The sequence below is a fragment of the Leuciscus leuciscus genome (assembly GCF_965113295.1).
Source record: "Leuciscus leuciscus genome assembly, chromosome: 7".
Taxonomy (NCBI): Eukaryota; Metazoa; Chordata; class Actinopteri; order Cypriniformes; family Leuciscidae; genus Leuciscus; species Leuciscus leuciscus.
Window position 1 is genome coordinate 42614870 of NC_138731.1, and position 21125 is coordinate 42635994.

The 21125-nt window shown below is 36.0% G+C and overlaps 1 protein-coding gene across 2 annotated transcripts in view; it reads right to left on the reverse strand.

The window, feature by feature from the left end:
- slc4a10b (solute carrier family 4 member 10b) overlaps positions 1 to 21125 on the reverse strand; it is an 89732-nt gene that overhangs the window by 34360 nt on the left and 34247 nt on the right. Inside the window, exons 4-11 of one of the 2 annotated variants that reach the window (XM_082174619.1) lie at positions 17764 to 17907; positions 16031 to 16169; positions 14446 to 14606; positions 9771 to 9959; positions 8741 to 8959; positions 4867 to 4955; positions 2731 to 2888; positions 1720 to 1807 (exon numbers count right to left, since the gene is read on the reverse strand). In XM_082174619.1, the coding sequence (XP_082030745.1) occupies positions 1720 to 1807; positions 2731 to 2888; positions 4867 to 4955; positions 8741 to 8959; positions 9771 to 9959; positions 14446 to 14606; positions 16031 to 16169; positions 17764 to 17907 (1187 nt within the window). The remainder of the gene's footprint in view (positions 1 to 1719; positions 1808 to 2730; positions 2889 to 4866; positions 4956 to 8740; positions 8960 to 9770; positions 9960 to 14445; positions 14607 to 16030; positions 16170 to 17763; positions 17908 to 21125) is intronic. The other variant, XM_082174620.1, reaches the window with a different exon arrangement.

Sequence of the window (21125 nt, forward strand, 5' to 3'; positions counted from 1 at the left end):
TCAGGAGTTTCCTATCCTCTCTGCGAGACACTTCAGTCTGCATGAAACCCGCTTTATTAAAGCAATAATAATCCACTCAAGGTAGTGAATTTGTAGGGGTGTTCTGGATACAATGCAAAAGCAGAGCAACAGTGATATCATATGATAAAAGACACCAACGTTCATGATTTACATTTATTCATTTTAATGGGTACATTTTAATGTTTCCATCATGCATCTTAAAATCAGGGTCGACCCAGGCTCTGTTAGTGGCCTAGGTGAGATTTAAATAGCGGCCACAATAAAAAATAATATATATTCTATTTACTGCGAATGCTTTTCTTTCATATGAACAGCAATTTACTATACCATGAATAGTGAAAACTTTAACACATATATGATGTAAATAAATGGTGATAATAAAACAACTAACAAATCTAGAAAAAAAAGGATCACACAAGAATTAAACAAACTACAAATTAACAAAAAATAAAATAAAATATAGCGTCTTACCTTGCCATTTTTTAGCATACACTGGAAAATGACATTCTTACACTTTACATGAATGCTTTAGACCAGTGGATCTCAATTCCAGTCCTCAGGACCCGCTGCTCTGCACATTTTGTATGTCTCTCTTATCTGACACACTCAGTTCAGTTCATGGAGTCTCTCCTAACGAGCTGATGATCTGGTTCAGGTGTGTTAATTAAGGGAGACATACAAAATGTGCAGAGCAGCGGGTCCCGAGGACTGGAATTGAGAACCACTGCTTTAGACTACAGTCCTATGGTTTCTTTTAAAAGAAGACACATAGGAGTTTTTTGGTAAAGTAAAAGCAAGCAGCAACATAACTGAAATAAATATATATATTTTTAAACACTGTACTTTACTTGCAGTTTAAAACAAGCAAAAACTGCCCAAAGTGTTAGTGTTGCCAATAAAAAAGCTATTTCAGAATAGCACACAAACATCAGTGTCTGCCATGAAGAGTCGTTAACTTGTGATTTCACTCATTTTTTCCAAACTTTTCCAGTTTAAGTAGCGAAAGCTAATGGCAAAACTAATACCTACGGGTAACTGAGCTGTCATGCATAATTAACGCGTTATGGTGATGTATTAATCACGTCATGATGCAAGCAGTGCTTAAATTAGTCCAATATAACATGTTGTCAACTATAAGTTTGTTGTTGTTGTTGATGTCAGCTTTGTTATCGTATCGCTCCATTTATAATCACTAAAAAGTCTTTATTAATCTCTTATTTCACATCGTGTCTACACTTCGTTTGTTATAATGAGAGTATTCGCCAAAGTGCAGAACTCTGAACTGAACAAAAACTCTGGCGTTTTGAGCGGTGAGTGGATTCTGACTAACTTAAATGTCTCTGATTGGCCATTGCGTTCAAGAAATCAACAGATATGTCTGTGATTGGCTTCACTCAACACTGCAAAAACACTTAATTGACTTATTGAAGTGATTTAACTTTTGATAGATCTGATCAACTCTAAAAACTCTAAAATTTGTGTTTGATTAAATTAGAGAAATTGGAATGATAGAATTTTTAAACACTGCAAAAAATATTTTTTTTACAGAGGCTTCAAATGCAGCTCATCCAATCAGAATTCATCATATTTCATTTTGAAGTATTCTAAAATCCATCTGGATGAAATATACAAAGTGAACACAAACAGTCCCTTGTTAAAAGCAGTATCTAACTGTAAAACAATACCATGCTCTCTTACCTCATCTGTCATCAAGGTCGCAATTGATCTGCCAATCTCGTGATACTGTGGCCCTTTACCCAGAGGCCCCAGCAGGATGAACAGGAATCTGACAGATCAAGCACAAAACAGCAATGTAACTGGTGTTCTTATGTTGAGTTTCACAAAGCAAACTTGGGGCCCTATTTTAACGATCTAAACCTATGGTCTAAAGTGCAAGTGCACTTATGGCGTGTCTGAATCCACTTTTGCTAATTTAACGACAGGAAAAATGGTCGGCGCTCCCGGCGCATGGTCTAAAAGTGTTGTCCCTATTCTCTTAATGAGTAATGGGTGTGTTTTGAGCTTTACGTGCAAAAAAACAATCAGAGTCTCATCTCCCATTCCCTTTACAAGCCAGTTGCGCTCGTGGCATGGCGGATTCGCTATTTACATGATGGAATTTGCAAGTGGACAAACTGAACGCGTCTCCAGAGCACAAACGGATCTGCTCGTGCGCGAGGTAAAAGTGTGCAAGCAGACTATCTGCGGGACAAGCCATATCCACCATATCTTCACCAGTTCATATCTAAGCCATATCCGATTCCACCATATCTTTATGAACACAATAATAATCTTTTACATTGTAATCCTTTCATTTTAAATATTTGGCATGTTTGTGTGCTGCTGTGCGTCCCTGTGTGTGTAATAAGTAGAGTGTACGTGTGTTGTGGACCCGCCTATAGGCGCACATTACTAACGCGCTCTTTAAATAACAAAAATAATAATAATTAGACCAGGTTTTTGTTGGTCCTGGCGCAGTGTATTTCAGTTCCTCAAAATAGCAACGCACCAACAATGCGCCAGAACACACCTCGTTTTCAGACCAGCAGCCCATGGGTGCACAAATGGGCGCAAATGCATTTGCTATTTAAACAACGTGGCGCAGGACGTGAAAATGATAACTGCGTCGGGCTGAAACTAGCAAAACACACTTGCGTCGCGCCTGGCGCGGCATTGCACCGGATTTAAGATAGGGCCCATGGTGTTCACCTGGTGGTAATGGGCACTTCTGCCAGGCCGTTGAGCAGTACAGCAGGAGAGAGGCGGACAAACGCCACGACAGGCCTGTCCAGAAACTCCAGCTCTCCAACCAAGATATTGGAGGCCTCAGCACCTGCAGGGATCTTCTTCATGAAGTGCAGGTCTATCTATACACACATTATTATGCAGGAGTCACCAGGTGAGAAATACACATGCATACTGAAAACAAAGGATGTTTTGAACAGGTTTGTCATACAGGCCTTAGGCTGTTTAAATAATTGGACACTTTAAAGAGACTTTAAAATGTTTAATAGTGAGAAAACTATAGGAAAAGAAAAAGTTTGTTCAGTTACTATAAATATAAAAAATATTTATATTAATTTACTAAAGTAAAAATAGAACATATAAAAAAAATCTAATTCAAAATATCAACAAAAACTATAATAGTATATCAATTATACTAAAATATCATTGGTTGTGATAAAAATCTTAACCTGTTTTTCTACTAGTGTACTGGTTTTGTCAAACCACCATAATTCTGCAACCCACTCATATCCAGGATTCTGAGATTTGATCATCAAATCTTGACATGGAATATTAAAAAGCACGGAAAAAACTAATCCCGTGCGTGTGCACATATGTAAAGCTTTTTGTAGAATTTAGGTTACTACGGAAATGTGTTCTTAGACTGGTTTAGGGTCAAAGTTCAAGATGATCTATACAGCCAAAGAGATTATGTACAGTATACTAACATAATGCAAAAGGTCATGTGTTGTGTAAGATTTCATAATGTTATTTTATTACAGTATTTCATCATGACTCTTTGTGATCCCAGACAGCACTCTCGTCTGTTCATGAAATCACAACCATAATTCCCACTTAATGCAAGAAACAGAACAGTCTAATGTCAGGTAAAGAGGGCTTCAGCCACAATGTGTTTAAACCATAATCCCTTTCCAAGAACAGAGAAAATACGAGAACATTTTCAGAGAAAATCGACAGACGTTTATGTACTGAAATGCAAGAAATTTTACATTCTGTACAAATTTTAGGTGTTTTAACAGAAACATATATGATGAAAAAATAATATTAACTCTTTCCCTGCCAGTGTTATAAAAAAAACGTTCCCAGCCAGCGCCAGCGTTTTTGATAATTTTCACAAAAATTTCATGGCCCCCCGAATATTTTGTTTTTTGAATATCTGAACATACAATATATCAACAGAAAGAACAGAGCCTCTGCTTTTAAACAAACAACGTTTTATTCTAGCATCAAGCATTCTTTTTTATCAACACTTGTATGTGGGTAAGTTTAATAAAAAAGTATCATTTTGAACATAAATCAGGTTTTCTTCTAAGACTAAAACGTGCATAAGTAATGCTTTTATAACTGTTTTTTGCTTCTTTTTCGCTTCTTGTGTTTTGAATTTGATCCGGAGATTCTGTACTCCTTCAGAAGATGTGTGATAGCGCCCCCTACCATATAACAGTGGAAACACTGAAAGCCGGAAAATTTCATCAAGGAAAGAGTTAATAGATTTGCCAGGACATTGTGTAATTTCACTATACAATACAGTAAAATTTGTGTTTGGGGGAAGAAAAAGTAAGAATTACCATAAAATTTATTAAAATAAATGTATGTTTTTGAAAATCTATACTTTTACGTTAAAAACAAAAATTGTACATTAAAAAATTATGCAACACATCTAGTTATGCACTATAATATTCAAACGTTCGAGGTCGGAAAGGTTTTTTAATGTCTCTTATGTTCACCAAGGCTGCATTCATTCACCAAAATATTCAGTAAAAACAGCAATATTTTGAAATATTACTATTTAAAATAACTTTCCATTTGAATATCTGTGATCAAAGCTGATGATCCTTCAGAAATCATTCTAATATGATTGTGCTGCTTCATATTTGTGTGGAAACTGATACTTTTTTTTAGGATTCTTTGATGAACAGAAAGTTCAAAAGAACTTTTTTTTTTTTTTTTTTACTGTCACTTTTGATCAATTTATTGAATCCTTGCTGAATAAAAGTTTTAATTTCTTTAAAAAAATTAAATCTTACTGACCCCAAACATTTGAATGGTAGTGTATTTTATTGAAATAGTTAAATCTGGCAAACCATTCTTCGTCATTACCTTGCTGAAGTCCACAGCACTGTTTTCACGGCTCACGTCATTCTTGCCCTCGGTGCTCATGGGTTGAGACGGGGGTAAAATCATCTGACCTGCAGACACATAAGCTACCAATCAATACAATGCCAATGCTAATCAATGCAAATCAACCGATGAATGGAACGCAGCATAAGCATCGGCTGTATAATGTAGCAAACTGTAATGAAGTTTATGAATTGATAGGAGGGAAAATGATTTTTAATGAAGATCTGTTATGATCTCAGACGTGTTAACCATCAAAATTGAATGAAACATCCATAAAGTGAGACATAATGAGCCGAGAGATGATTTAACTAGTATGCTCACTAGGGGTGGAACGGTACACAGAAGTCACGGTTCGGTTCATACCTCGGTTCAGACATCACGGTTCGGTACGAGTTCGGTACAATGGAGGGAAAAGCAAAACAAAAATGTAGAAGGCAATTTTTTCAATGTCTGTAGGCTGTTCCAACAAAGGAAAATAAATGTTTTAAGCCTTGTATTTTTTAAATAAGTTTTATTAATAAAGTAAAGGCATAAAACCAGTTTATTTGTAGTGCATTGCCAATAATTTTATATAATTAGTTTATTAATTAAATTAATAAAAAGACACAAAGACCTTGAGATATGTTTGGTAATTGTACCTGAATGAATTTAAAATTAATTTGCTATATTTCAGATCAATATATTTGTTTTCCTTAAAATTTTAATAACACTTGTTAATTAACAACTTTATTCTCATCTGAATTATAAATTATTTATTTCTGTATAAAATAATACTACCATTAAAAACAAATTTGATTTTCTTTTAATCAATGTAGAATGTGTAACTTACTCACTGTGTTGGGTGACAGTTGTAGGTTACAGTTTGACAAGAGTTTACAGTTTGACAAAAGCACAATGTTATGTTTTATTACGAGTGTACACAAATATAAGTAAACACTTTGCAGTTTGAATGATGTCCAATGAACAAAATGAGTATGTTTTTATGTTTCCACTGTTCGATCGCGCCCGCGCCTCTCTGAACACACACACACACACACACACACACAACATATTCCAGATTTGCAAACTGGACATCGCAGCCTGTCCATTATAGCCTGTCTATGATTATAGCCATAGATATTATGTCTATGATTATAGCCCATAAGTTATAGCCACGGAGCTTCAGAGCTAAGGCGGAGCTACAGATTAGGTGTCCCTAAAGAACCTGCGTATCTAACAGTAGTTCCGCTTTACATTAATTAATTTGCACGCGAGTTTTATTTATTTTTATACCGTGTATTCTCCGTGTGTATTCATGCACCGAACCGTGACGCCCGTACCGTCTCTGTTCAATACGAATACATGTACCGTTCCACCCCTAATGCTCACTACAGCAGCCTTCAGAAATGGATGTAAATAAATCACTAACAAGCATCGCTTTATCCAAACTCGATGAACAAATCAAACAATCTACTCTAAAGGCAGTGAAAGCAAGCAAAACATCTCTACAGCGTTCAGCGCATGAAGACGCACCAAACCCCTCGGTTAAGAGAGCATCGCTACATGGCATGAACAGATTTGTGTTTATTAGTCATGCTCGCTGCTGTTTTAATGCTCAGGCTCAGCGCTGCATGAATTAGAGTATTAATGATGCGAACAGAGGAGAACAGAGGGGTCTGGTACACTTCATGTGTTAGCGTTAGCGTGTGGGAAGCTGGCAAACTTCCTAAACATAAGCCCTGTATAAAGGTGATGAATATTCAGAATAGCCTTCACCTTCCTCACAGTCATATATCTGCAAAAACACTGCTTATCTACTGGAATGAATTGTACTATACTAAATTCACACTTACTGTGTTGGGGCATCAGTTTTGTTTGCTCACCAGCCACTGTGAGTAGTGGTTTTCTAAAGTTACAAGGCACTTTGCATTTTCTATGGCCACAATTTTGACATCGATACCATATGGGGAAAAACTGCCATACAGATATTTTTTATATTGTATCATAATTTGGCATCAGGTATATTAGGCTGCTGTCACTTTAAGGGCGTTTTCACACCTGAAAGTCCGCACCAAGATCCGAACCAAAGTTCATGTTTTGATACATTCGGTTAGTTTTGGTTTGGTTTCTCATTGCAATTATGCGAGCGCACATAAGAACTTTACATGACGTACTTGCGTCCTGTAGTCATCATCTCTGTGGGCTGCATCTTGACACTGATTGGTTTGTAAACGGACGTGCGTCTGACGTCAGCGTGTTGTCAAGTCGGCAGGTAACTTTGACAAGAATGAATGAACAGACGCATATCGTTGCCACTATACTTTTATTATTATGGTATTATGGATCCACCGGAACTTCCTGTAAATCAGGGATGGGCAACTTCAGTCCTGGAGGGCCACTGTCCTACAGAGTTTAGCTCCAACCCTGAAAAAATCACCTGCCTGTAATTTTCTAGTAATCCTGAGGACCTTGATTATCTTGTTCAGGTGTGTTTGATTAGGGTTGAAGCTAAACTCTTTAGGACAGTGGCCCTCCAGGACCGAAGTTGCCCATCCCTGCTGTAAATGGTCTGACAGTCCGAACCATACAGAAAATGCTTTCTCACTAAAGACGAACCAAACCTTTGTTCAGTTTGATCCGGACCGAGACTACCTCTTTTCGTCTGACCAAATTTCGTCTGTTTGGTCCAGACCGTGGTCTGGGAGAGGTTTCACACCTGTAATTAATCAAACTGAAAAGTCCAAAAATCCGGACCAAAAAGGGTAGGTGTGAAAGGGCCCTAAGACTTGACGCACGGATCCATTACACATGCCTTTTCTTTCTCAACTGTTTACCTTCACTTAAAACATAACTGACTGTTTACGTGAATACTTGCCAAGACCGGCGTTTTGACATTATTTTGTGTGTATTCGGCTGTTTAAGAGTGAGAAAGAGCAGCTGGTGTCGTGTATCTGTGGAAAACGAGTATTGGAATATATCAGCATCGATGTGTATAAAAAAATCTATATTTTTGACAACACTACATTGCACTTAGTTAATTATTTCAGATGCCTTTTAAAAGACTACAATTGAAAAATGTATTTAATATATCTAAAATTCAACCCCCTCCGAAGTGGCTTGTAGGAGTGACTGCGTTACACGCCACCGCTGAAATACACCCGCATTTGGCAGGTGTTAATGTCAAGCCCTGGGCGTAACCAACTAAAAGAAGCAATGCTACTAACTATATTTTACCAGTCGCATAAAAGTAGCTCAACTCTTGCTCAACTACAATCATATAATTATGATGTTTTGAATACTTTTTTGAAGATTTTCTTAGCATTTGTGCAACAAGGAACGCATTTTTATCCTTCTTGTGAGTTGCACAGTGAATCAGGGAATCATGGGAAATCATGTTGTTTTGTCACCCAATAGAATGCAACAATCCTATTCATTTTCTCCATATGGGAATTGGTTTGAATGATAACAAAAACCATCAAAGACACATTTAATGTCAGATATGAGGTCGTTAATCGATGGTATTTGCTTTTGTTGAAGCCATCAGCCTGCATTTCAACTTAACTTGTACAAAATCATGTTTAAAAGCGATGTTGCTCCTGTTGAAAAACTAAATCCCCCATGATTCTGCCAAGAAATCTCCACCAGAAAATCGTAACAAGCAAATCACACCAAAAAACTCTTATGTGCCGCCCACTCCCCCGAAACACTGCAAATGACAATAATCAAGTGTGCCGCACATGTCCTGAAAAGATTCCTCCCCCATTTAAGACGTTTTTTTACCACGTGCAACCTATTCTCTGAGATAACCACCTTTACATGTTATGTTTTAGGAAGCACTACAGCAGAAGGGAAAGTCTCTGAAGTTAAAAGTTGCCTGGATCCAAGCCGTCCTCTCGGTCCGGGCTGAAGGTGGCGGTGGGGTTCTTGTTTGGGTGTGTGGATGAGGAGGATGGAGGAGGGAGAGGTGAAGTGATGGACACACTGGAAGAGCAGCACAGAGGCCAACATGGAGAACAAGATGAGACCTGCCCATCATTCCCATCTGAAACAACTGACCGCCACAGAGAAGACTTAAAGAGATGAGATGAAGCGCCTGTCAGACACACACACACACACACACACACACACACACACACACACACACACACACACACACACGACAACACAGACGCTGAAACTCTGAGATGGTGGATCTGACATTTCTAATGAAACCAGAGACAACAAACAGTCAAATTAAGCAAATCACCAGAGTTACTGAATTAAATGCAAGTAAATAGCCTAAAATATCTCTCCATTTGTGTACAGAATACAGAAATTGTATGTATTTTTGGGTTTTTGCATTTGAAGAAATTTTACACACCTCTGTGAATTGTAAGGAAGAAATGTGTAGGTTGTTTGAACATTGCATATTGTCATACACTATCGTTTAAAAAAGTTTGGGGCTGGTTAGAATTTTTTATGCTTTTGAAATGCTTACCAAGGTTGCATTTATTTGATCAAAAATACAGTAAAAATGATTATTAACAACTATTAAATTAGCATAGTTTCCTATTGTAATATGTTTTAAAATGTAATTTATTACTGTGATGCAAAAATGTATTTTCAGCATCATTATCCTTCAGAAATCATTCTAATATGATGATTTGCTGCTCAAGAAACATGTATTGTTATTATCAATGTTGGAAACTTCAATGTATTTTTTTTTCAGTATACTTGACGAATAGAAAGTTCAAAAGAACAGCATTTACTTGAAATAGAAATCTGTCGCTGTTTAATGTCACTTTTGATCAATGTAATGTCTCCTTGCTGAAGAAACACACTCATTTCGTATTATCTGACCCCAAACTTTTGAGCTGTAGTGTGTATCATTTGAGTGTCATCCGCAGAATCGGACAAATGAATACCGTTTTTGTCGGTGCAGTTGGACTCGGACTGCCTCTTGCCGATATCAGCGAAGGAGCGGACGATGGGAATCCGATTGGCCAGTTTCTTCTGGTTCTGATGATGATGCTGCTTCAAAAGAGCCTCTTTGACCTTCCTCCTGACATCATCTTCAAGATGCCCAGCCACTTCCTGTTGGTCCAGAACCATATCTAAGAAATTCAACACACAACATTACAAATGATCAGCAGCAGATAAGAAGATAATATTGCAATATTCAACTAAAAACCGTATTAGTCTTATTACTTTCCCTTTTATAAAAAAAAAGAAAAAAAAGAATATATATATATATATAAATACATACAAAACTATTTAAATCTATCTATCTATCTATCTATCTATTATTAATCCCTCTCTCTCCATATATGTTTACATATAAATATATATATATATATATATATATATATATATGTATATATATACCAAACTTAACATCACAACGAAATTAGTAGTTTTGCAATCATCTGATGTCCTTCAAATCTTCTTTACACATGTTTATTGTCATTGTGATCTGCAGTGTTATAGAGCTGTCAAATGGTATATTCAACTTCATATGCTCCACCAAAGTGTTAATTATTCATTTCAAACCTGAATAATAAATAGAGTGATGAATTTCTAAAGGCATGAATTCCCCGCAAGGCATGTGTCTCAGTGCTGTCTTGGTATACGGAGCTAATGTGCTCTTTAAATGGCTAATCTATGCTAAATGTTTGGCAGAAAGCTCATCTGTGCCTATTTTGCAGATGTTCCTTGAACTCTGCATCAGAAACTGACATTGATGCAGATGTCAACTGATGGAGCGGCTGCTCAGAGACCCGTCTCAAAGAGAACAGCTTTGAGTAATGCAAAATTCACATGCTGAAGAGAATGAGAAGGTGCAAACGCTGTATAATTCATGACTGACTCTAAACAATAAAGACAATGCATTTCCACAGCACAGTCACCTCTTGATGCTTGTTCTATCGCATTCAACCCACAGTACATGAAAACATACATATCATCAAACACACTTTGACTTTTTGTTACAACATGCCCCAACAGCAATAAAGGTGGAAATATCGAATCAGTTGTTTGTAGTCAAGACTTTAAAGGGATTGTGAACTGCACTTTTAAAAGCTGTATAATGTTCTTTGAGGTCCACTTGTAATGTTATCAAGATATTTACATCAAAAATCATCCTAAATTAGAAGTAATAGGCTATTTTCTATCCTCTTTGACACAGTAAACGGCCACTGCTAAGATTGGGTAACAGTTTTTCATATTAAAATCATTTTCAACGTCCGCGCTACACGTGTGGAATTGTTTTGAAAACTTACGATGCTGAAAAAATGGCAACCGGTGAAATTCAGCCATACATGTTTGAGCCAGAGTCTGAATCTCAATCAGAAGAAAACAAACCTACACCTTAAATACCAAAAATTCTTTTTCAGAAATAATCCAGTCAACGACAGCGTGGAAATTAATCATCTTTTATTCATATTTATTCCTTATGTATTTTTGTGAGGTAGTATTGTATTTTATTAATATTAGTATTGAAACGCAGACGCTACAGAAAGTGTTTATCTCGTTACATAGTTTAACATCTCTATGGTTTTTGGAGTAATGCTGTGTTTGCATGAATCAGTGGGCGGGGCTTAAGAATCAGTGATGTAGAAGTGGGCGTTGATCTGATTCTGCAGAGGTACGCACTATGATGTCATACTGAGAAAAAATCCGAAACGAGTCATTTTGGAAGCTTGGTTTTCAATAAAAGCCATTTTGGGACTAACGTGGAAGTTTTGAGTTCTGAAACTTACAGGGTATTTTTTATAGTACAATGACCTCTTACATGTCAAAATATCAAGGAAATTTGAGATATCGAGAAAATAACCTTTAAGGGTTGGGTTGTGTCCGAAAATTTACTTAAAGGGATACTTCACCGATTAGCATTAAGCTTTGTATCAGTAGAAACCCAGACGAGAGATTTCTGTATTGTGTGTCTGGAAAAAAAACTCAGATGACGCAAAAGTCGTCATTTATCGTCATCAGAGGCTTTTCTGTCCAGAGGCGAGAGACTCCAGCCAGTAGGAGGAGCTCGTTCCGCATGTGTTCAACCCGCCCATAGGGGGATCTCACCATAAAACGCCGTCTTTTCAGTTTCGAGTCGACTAGTAGCCTAGCTGTATCATTTCTCCCGATACTGCCCTCTGTAACCGGTGGGCGTGGCTTGGGAGTGTCCTCGTAGGGCAGCAACGCAAGTGCATTCTGGGAGTTGTTGTCTTTCATCCACGTGAGCCGAAAATACATTTTCTGGCTTTTCTCAGTCTAGAAGGCACCAACTTCTAAAATAATTTCACATTTCTACTACATAAATGACCCAATTTAAATACACATTCATCTTTCCAGCGGTGAAATATCCATTTAAGAAATATTCAGAGAAATAAATCTCCAATATAATGTCAGTATTTTTGCTACCGATCTTCTTCTATATCCTACTGAATATGCAACACTTTCTCAGGCTCAACTCATGAAATATTGATGCTGAGAAGCTAAACACTAAATCTTTGTACATACAGGTACATGTCAATTACCTGAGCTATAAACACTGAGAATCTGTACACACGTCTTACACCAATCCCACAGAGATTAAAGTGTTGAACTCAGTTTAAGGTGTTCCTCAGAGGCATACGAGCGCTGGCACATCCACAGCCTATTACAATGTGATAATTTGACAAGGGAAGCTCATTTGACCAAAGATGGTAAACATTTCACCGGAAAGAATAAAAGAGTGAATCTCACGGAAACATTTTCAGGTCACAGTTCGACTCACAATCAAAAGAGAAAAACAACCAATTATATTTTACAAAAAAAAATAAAGCTTTTTTTTGTTGTGGTATGTAAAATGTTGCATGTAAAATACAAGGTTACATGGGTCGAAAACAATGAGAGCAATAATAAAAACAATGCAATACAAAAAATATTAAAAATGTAAGTTACGATAGTCCACTTTAGACATTCTACTAACTATAAGTAACTTTGCAACTACATGTCAACTAACTATTAGAGTATTAGTAGACTGTTAGTTTTGGGTTAGCAGACTTGCAAAGTTACTTATAGTCAGTACTAATCAGTACTATAGCCTACTAATACTAAAATGAGAGTTAGTTGACATGTAGTTACAAAGTTACTTATAGTCAGTACTAATCGGTACTATAGCCTACTAATACTAAAATGAGAGTTAGTTAACATGTAGTTACAAAGTTACTTATAGTCAGTACTAATCGGTACTATAGCCTACTAATACTATAATGAGAGTTAGTTGACATGTAGTTACAAAGTTACTTATAGTCAGTACTAATCGGTACTATAGCCTACTAATACTAAAATGAGAGTTAGTTAACATGTAGTTACAAAGTTACTTATAGTCAGTACTGATCAGTACTATAGCCTACTAATACTATAATGAGAGTTAGTTGACATGTAGTTACAAAGTTACTTATAGTCAGTACTAATCGGTACTATAGCCTACTAATACTAAAATGAGAGTTAGTTAACATGTAGTTACAAAGTTACTTATAGTCAGTACTGATCAGTACTATAGCCTACTAATACTATAATGAGAGTTAGTTGACATGTAGTTACAAAGTTACTTATAGTCAGTACTAATCGGTACTATAGCCTACTGATACTATAATGATAGTTAGTTGACATGTAGTTGCAAAGTTACTTATAGTTAGTAGAATGTCTAAAGTGGACTGTCTAAATAAAGTGTTACCAAAATGTTTGTTAAGTGCGATTAATCACGATTAATTACAGAAAAGTGTTTGCTTTTTTAATCAATTGGCAGAACACCTATTTTTAAGACCACATTTTTCCCTTTACGTTTTCCCCGAACTCTCATTACGTAATGCATCCGTATGTTTTGCTTTTGCGTTTTCCTAGAATTGTAATTAATCTCAATAATGAGAATCACTTTACTCTACATTACTGTCATTTTTACTGTATTCAAGTAAAAATGTTGTACTACAATGAATTTAAACTAACTTTTAATCAGTGTATAGTAAAGAAAAGTTCAACAAATGTTGTATAAATAGTTCACAATTAATTTTATCCGACTCAGAATTGGATTCTCTTTGTTGCATTAAAGGGAATTATTATGGATTATTTGGGGAAATGTAATTCAATGCAAACCTTATCCAAAAAAGTCTTGATTTTTTCTTTATCATTTTCATTTTTCTTATGGATATTTGGATTAAATGTGACATAGAAGTGACAGATTTCACCATGTTTTTATAGCTTAATGAAATCAGTTCTATGATAATTTTTTTTATTTATTTATTTTTTTTAAATAAAACACACAAAAAATCGTATCTACATTCCTCCTCTTGTCCAGCTTGCTTCCTAACCTAGTTGTAAAATAAACCTGGCATTATATATTACGACTATTTTTGGCTCCTTGACGAATTGCTTTGTTTCTCTATTGTTTATCCTTAAAAGTCTTGATTTTTCTTTGATCATTTTCACTTTTCTTATGGATATTTGGATTTAATGTAACCTAGAAGTGACAGATTTCACCATGTTTGTATAGCCTTGATGAATTGCTTTGTTCCTCTGTAGTAAGTCGCTTTGGATAAAATGCACAAGCACAGAAAGCTGTACCTGCGACCTCCTCCAGAGAGCTGGCCCTCATGTCCAGCATGACGGTGCCGTTGATGATGCAGCTCCGCAGCTCGAAGAGACTGTGCAGAGAGAGCGTGGCCACGTACGGTTTACTCCAGCGCTCACCACCGTCCTCCACGTCCTCTTCAAACTTCAGCCACCTGGACACAGTTCAAACAATCACACCTGCAGCCAGATGACCAATGCATGTCAGAGCTGAACCTTCGCATGAAGCCCTCGCACTAATCCAGAAGAATCGGAATATCGCGCACAAGCCATACGTCCTTTATTTCATGTGTCAAATATGCCCGTTTACAACTTGAGAGCACTATGAACTGTCATTCAGTGTTTGCAATGACAAGCAGGTGAAAAATGTATTCATTTTTTTTTTTTTATGGTATTTTTGTAACCCTAACTGAATAAGTAAATGAGGATTTGTGTTGTTTCATGTGAATATTTCATATGTTTTTGGATATAAAGGACTACAATTTACATATTGTCTTTACTTCATGAAGACAAAATAAAAATAATTCCCGTGCTGAGTGCACTTGCATTTAGAAGTGATGCCATATGACAATGTAGAAACCATCATCATCATTTTAAGTGCTGTATTTAGCCTTTCTGTTTTATCACACACACATTACACAACAATGGTTCTTTATATAACCTCAGCTCTCTTAGACTAATGCCGCTCAACAGATTTAATGCATCACTCATGCTCTCAAAACATATCAGAGCAGCCAAGAATCAATCTCAGAGAAACGCTGAACATTAACACATCATGTCAAAAGCCCCCCAAAAATACTGATTAATACATTTTAAAAAAGATAAAGATGTCGTAGATGGTGAAAGCACTAGCAAGTCAAGTTCTTTGAAATGTAATCTTTGCATTCATCATGTTGGTTTCATGCATTTTTGAAAAATATCCATATAATTTTTGACAAGACAAAAAAAGAATAAATTACTCTTGATCTGTGTAATAATTAAGTAAAAAGTCATAAAATATTTTCCTTAACACATGGAAAACTTCTGGGATGCCTTGATTATTAAGCTTTTAAAAAATCAGTAATAAAATCAGATTTCACAAAAAAAATACTTTTATGCTTTTATGACATAACAATTAATACATTTTTACTTTTTACTATGATTACGCCACTTTTTTTGCGTAATAAAAGCATTGAATAAAATCAGGATTATAAAAATGTTATTTAAAAAACTTGGCACATGCACTCTAAACTAGATTTTTTTTATTATTTTCATCTTCTCAGACATCCTGATTTGTCGTTGACCCATAAATGCGCATTAAACGACTAAATGTGCATTGTCAGATTTACCATAATTGCGAGATTCTAACATGTAACGAGCATTCACGTCCTCGTAATTACAACTTGGAAGCTGGGAATTTTCAAAGAGCTCTAACTCGTACCACCTGACCACTGTGAGTGCAATAGAAATGCATAAGACGTGATCAGCTCTGAGTAGAACGTCATGGGTTGTCATCTCATAATTATGCGGTGAATGCAGCATGAATCCAGATATGACTGGTTGAGGTGATATCACATGATCAAGTCACATGGGTCAGTACCTGGCGGTTTCTCTCCACTCAGCATCCTCTCCATCACGGAGGCAGATCTCATCCAGCTCAGTGAAGAGGTCATGTGGTATGTGCTCTTCATCATCATCCTCAGTGCCCAGCAGGAACTGAACCCTCTGAGAGGGAGTATCTGTGACACATCATTTCAGGGTTTTTTAATAAACCACTAAGCTCAGTCGTAAAGGTCACATGGCTAAAATAGTCATACAAACATCAGCTAAAAAAAAGCATCAGAGAGCCAAAACAACACAAGTTATGTTTACAATAATACACCACAGGGAATAATCTGGACTCGTCACTGTCGAGTCGTCATGATGAGCTGCTAAACGAGCAACACACATTCGACTGTGAGCCTGTCCGGATCAGAGACCACAACAGAAAGACAGCGCACATCAAAGAGGCAATCGAATAGGACAGACCGTCAAAGAGAAGAAGAAACGATGAAAGGGAATCAGAAAGAACAGAAGACGACATCAAACAGAAAAATAAAGAAGGATATATGATTTTAGAATATACTGACATTTACTGCTCAAATGTGTTGGCCATTGTTAGTAAATGTAGTTTACCCTAAAATGGAAATTAAGTCTCATTTACTCACCCTGGTGTTGTTGTTTCTTTTTTGGACCACAAAAAGAGAAATTTAAAAAAATGTCCCGCTCATGCTCGTCCATATAATGGCAATGAATAGCGACCAGCATCAAGCTTTTTAAAATGGATGCACAAGTATCACATAATGGTCCCTTGAAACAAGTGTCGTATATTCCAGGAGCGTCACTATAGACCCATTTGAGGAGGGCTTTAGCCCCATCATCCACTGGGCTTATTTTTGTTGTTTTTTATTGAAATTCCTTTCATCTAAATGGCATGAGACTGTGTGGCTTTTCCTACTTCATACTTCAGTCCAATAAAATTGTTAAAATTTGTTATTATATTCCTTTTAATCCAAAAGCAAAACATGCTAAAAGAGCTATAAAAGAGAGTGGAAAATGGCGAATGAGCTAATATGAGTGATCCTCTGCAGCCACCTACTGGTTATAGTGGTAATTTCATGTCATTTTCACGTACAAGGAACACGCCGACTTTTTGGGACTTTATCTTATTTACCGTATCCCCCAGAGTTAGATAAGTCCATACATACCCTTCTCATCTCCGTGCGTGCCGTAACTCTGTCTGACGCACCCACCGCTAGCCTAGCTTAGCACAAAGACTGGAGGTAAACGGCTCCAGCTAGCATAAAAAACGTCACCATGTTTACTAACTGGAAAGGGGTCTATTCACTGCCATTATATGGAGAGACCAAACCAGAAAGCGGGATATTTTTTACATTTTTCCTTTTGTGATCCAAAAAAGAACAACATACGGCATTAGAACAACACCAGGGTGGGTAAATTATGACTTTATTTTCATTTTAGGGTGAACTATCCCTTTAATGCATTAATGACCTTAATGTTTCCGTATCTTTGTTTTGTTTTACAGGACAAACATCTAAACATGCTTAATTCAAGATAGATTTGCTTGAGATGCAAAAGGAAATAAGAAATTAAATATGTATCAAATTTAACTGAGCTTTTGCTGAAAACAAGGAAATAAAATCTGCCAAAGAAAAAATATAAGCCATTTTGTGTGTCAAACAAATCTAAGAATGTTTAGATATCTGTACTGAAAAACAAGTCAAACATACTAAGATAATAATTGCATGCATTGAAGGAAGGATGGAGTGTTACTGTATGAAGGTGATTCTCGCCCGTCTTCGACCCCTGAGTCTCTCTCCTTGCTTCTCTTCCTGTGCCGGTGTCCGTGATGTCGATGGCGTCGGTGGGTTCTTCTGCCCAGAGGAACATGAACACCGATATACAGAGTCCTGTGACCTATTGACCAAAAGCAAACAGACAGGGACTCAGAGAATGTAAAATCTCCTGTATATTAAATCAATCATTCACATTTTAGATCATGTTCTGAGGCCCTTTGTTAATTAGCATTTTTTTCAACAACAGTGATAACATTCACTGAAATGAAACTTCATACAATTGGAACATACTAAATGGTCTTATATTGAGCATAAAACACGATATGTAAAAGAAAAAAAAAGAAAATACTGGGTAAACTTTTTTTTTTTTTTTTTTTTGCAATATTTTCCAGCAGCGAATGACATACAAGTACACTTATAATTAATATTTTACAGGTTTTTTTATGTGCTTTGGTACTATTTTCACAAGTAAAGTGTACATTTTCAAAAATAAATTATAGTACTAATATCACAACAGATCATCAAAAGGGCATTTTTTCAAACATTTCAGCATATTTTCAACTGAGTTAGTACAAATCTATGTTTGAAACAGAAATGTTTCATTCACAATAACTATCTTTCATAATGCCATTACTATCAAACTTTTGATTTTCATCTGTTTTCGTTTAGTTTAATACATTCGTCTATAATTTAATCCAACTGATCTTAATGGTTAATCAATGAATCATTTGGTTCATCTATAGATTTCAATAGATACAGATTCTATAGATATAGTTTCTACTTTGTTTGCAATTTTTGCAATTGAATAATTGAATATTCAATAATTGAATATTGATATTTGCAATTCCGATACTGATAACCAAATGTGACAAATTCTTTTTACATCATAAGCGATTTATCTTAGATTATAACCACTATGTTCAAAGTGTGTGTGTGTGTGTGGTCTGGTAAACTCACACAATATCCCCACAAAATATCCAATATCCAAAATCCTTGTCCTTGTGGGGGCATTTTATTGGTCCCCATGAGGAAAACAGCTTATAAATCATACTGTGTGAGTGTGTGTGTGTGTGTGTGTGTGTGTGTGTGTGTGTGTGTGTGTGTGTGTGTGTGTGTGTGTGTGTGTGTGTGTGTGTGTGTGTGTGTGTGTGTGTGTGTGTGTGAGTGGGGGGGTCAGAGAGGCATCAGAAGAAGGGAGACAGATGGCATCAAAAACGGCATTTTTACATTAGAGTATGTCATGTGATACTGTAAACAGATTACCATGGTAGAGACCGCCACATTACTGTAACTCACCCTTCATCTGTAAAGGTCAACTACAGTATTCAGTCATATGGCACAGTGAAAACATTTACTGTATTTCCAGCAAACTCTGTTCTAGCACAAAACCTCATGGCCGTTTCATAACTTCACACCTTTTGATAAAACACTAGATAGATCAAACATTATGGATTCAGTTACATACGTTAGGTAATGTAAGTGTATTTTTAATGTGTATATTACTGTAATTATTTCATCAACAATTGGTAGTTTGAAACATGTATGTTGCATTGTTTGCTGTTAAATGAATTGATTGTTAAAAGTACTAAATTGAAAGAAGATCATACTGTTGTGTTTCGGTGATTAAACCAAATGTTCTCATTACATATTTCAATAATCTTGTGTTTGAAACGATGATTATGTGGACTGAAATGTGTATTACTAATGAAAGCATGGCATCAGGTTTAGAAAGAATGACCAGCTGTGTTAAAATGTGAAAATGTACACCTTACTTGTGAAAAAAGTACCAAAAATTGTAACATAATCAACTTTTATTAACTTAAATATTCATACTCAGATGGATTTTTTTTTTTTTTTTTTTTTTTTTTTTACTTGTCACTTACTGCGTTGCATTGCATTATGGGTTTGTCTTTTCCATAAAAGATACTTAGCCAAACGAAGGTGTTTTAGAAGGCAGCGTAATTATGCTGTGGCTCATTTGGAATGATTATCCTACATAATTATGAAAATACAATTATACAATAATTATACGGCTGCCTACCGTTTGGCACGGACGCTTCCTTAAACATATGATCCCTAAAATTACTGTCATTAGGTTTTAAAGTGGAATGTAAAGTAGAGACCTTCCAATAGAAAAATTCAGTTTACCAGACATATTTAACCCGTATTTACTGAACAATGCTAAATAACGGTAATCACTCACTGTAATTGCATTTGAATGATTGAGAGGTCGAGACAGCAGCATGAGTTTAATTGCTGTGAAAACATAACATCTGTCTGAGTGCTTACACACACACACACACACACACACACACACACACACACACACACACACACACACACACACACACACACAACATATATAGACTAATGCTAACCTACAGACAGATCTTCCTCTTCCTGGCAGTTAAAAATGGCTCTAAAAGGGAGCTGAAAGCTGGATAAAATGAGGCTTAAATTACATCATTAAAGCTGTAATGTTGTGTTTGAATTACATAACATTATGAGAAGGACTGAATGCAATCGTCCTGCAATGGGAAACGCCTCAATGACACCGGCTTATATCGATTTCTAAAGCGTTAGACTTTATAAGGTTGACCACTTGATGACATTTAAAACTAAAGATGATGCTCACAAGATTCAGAGGAGCGTCTGTGATCAAAGTCACCAGACCCAAATATCCGAACAGTGTTATTCACTCCACATGTTCTTCAGAGAATGGGGCTTTATGCACAAAATATTCTCAAGTATAAAAGTATGTGCAAAGTGTGCCCATTATGTGAGCTTCTGGACCAATCCAGAGTGAATCTTACAGCTGCCTAGTGTTCACTGGGTTATAAAACGTTAATAAATAACATGTATTCAAAAGCTGAAACTGCAGATGTATTTACAAGCTGCAGTGAGTGGAGGAAATGTCATATTTCTGCTGTCACAAGCAGTGTTTTATGCAGCTCAGTGTAATATATACAGTATATTGACATTCCGCTCATTATTGCATGGAATTCTGGGTAATATCCACATAATGCCAGCTTGTCCTTTCAGTGAAATGCAGGAGAACTTATTTTTTGTGGCTGGGCAACGATTAATCGCATCCAAAATAAAAGTTTGTGTTTACATAATATATGTGTGTGTGCTGTGTATAATTATTTTGTATATCTGAATACACACACATGCATGTATACATTTAAGAAAAATTTATTTATATATAAAATTGTTATATTTATATATAATGTAAATTATGTATAAATATTTATACAGTATATACATGCAAATATTTATTAAATATATACATGCATATGTGTGTATTTATATATACAAAATAGGGCTGTGAAAAGATGA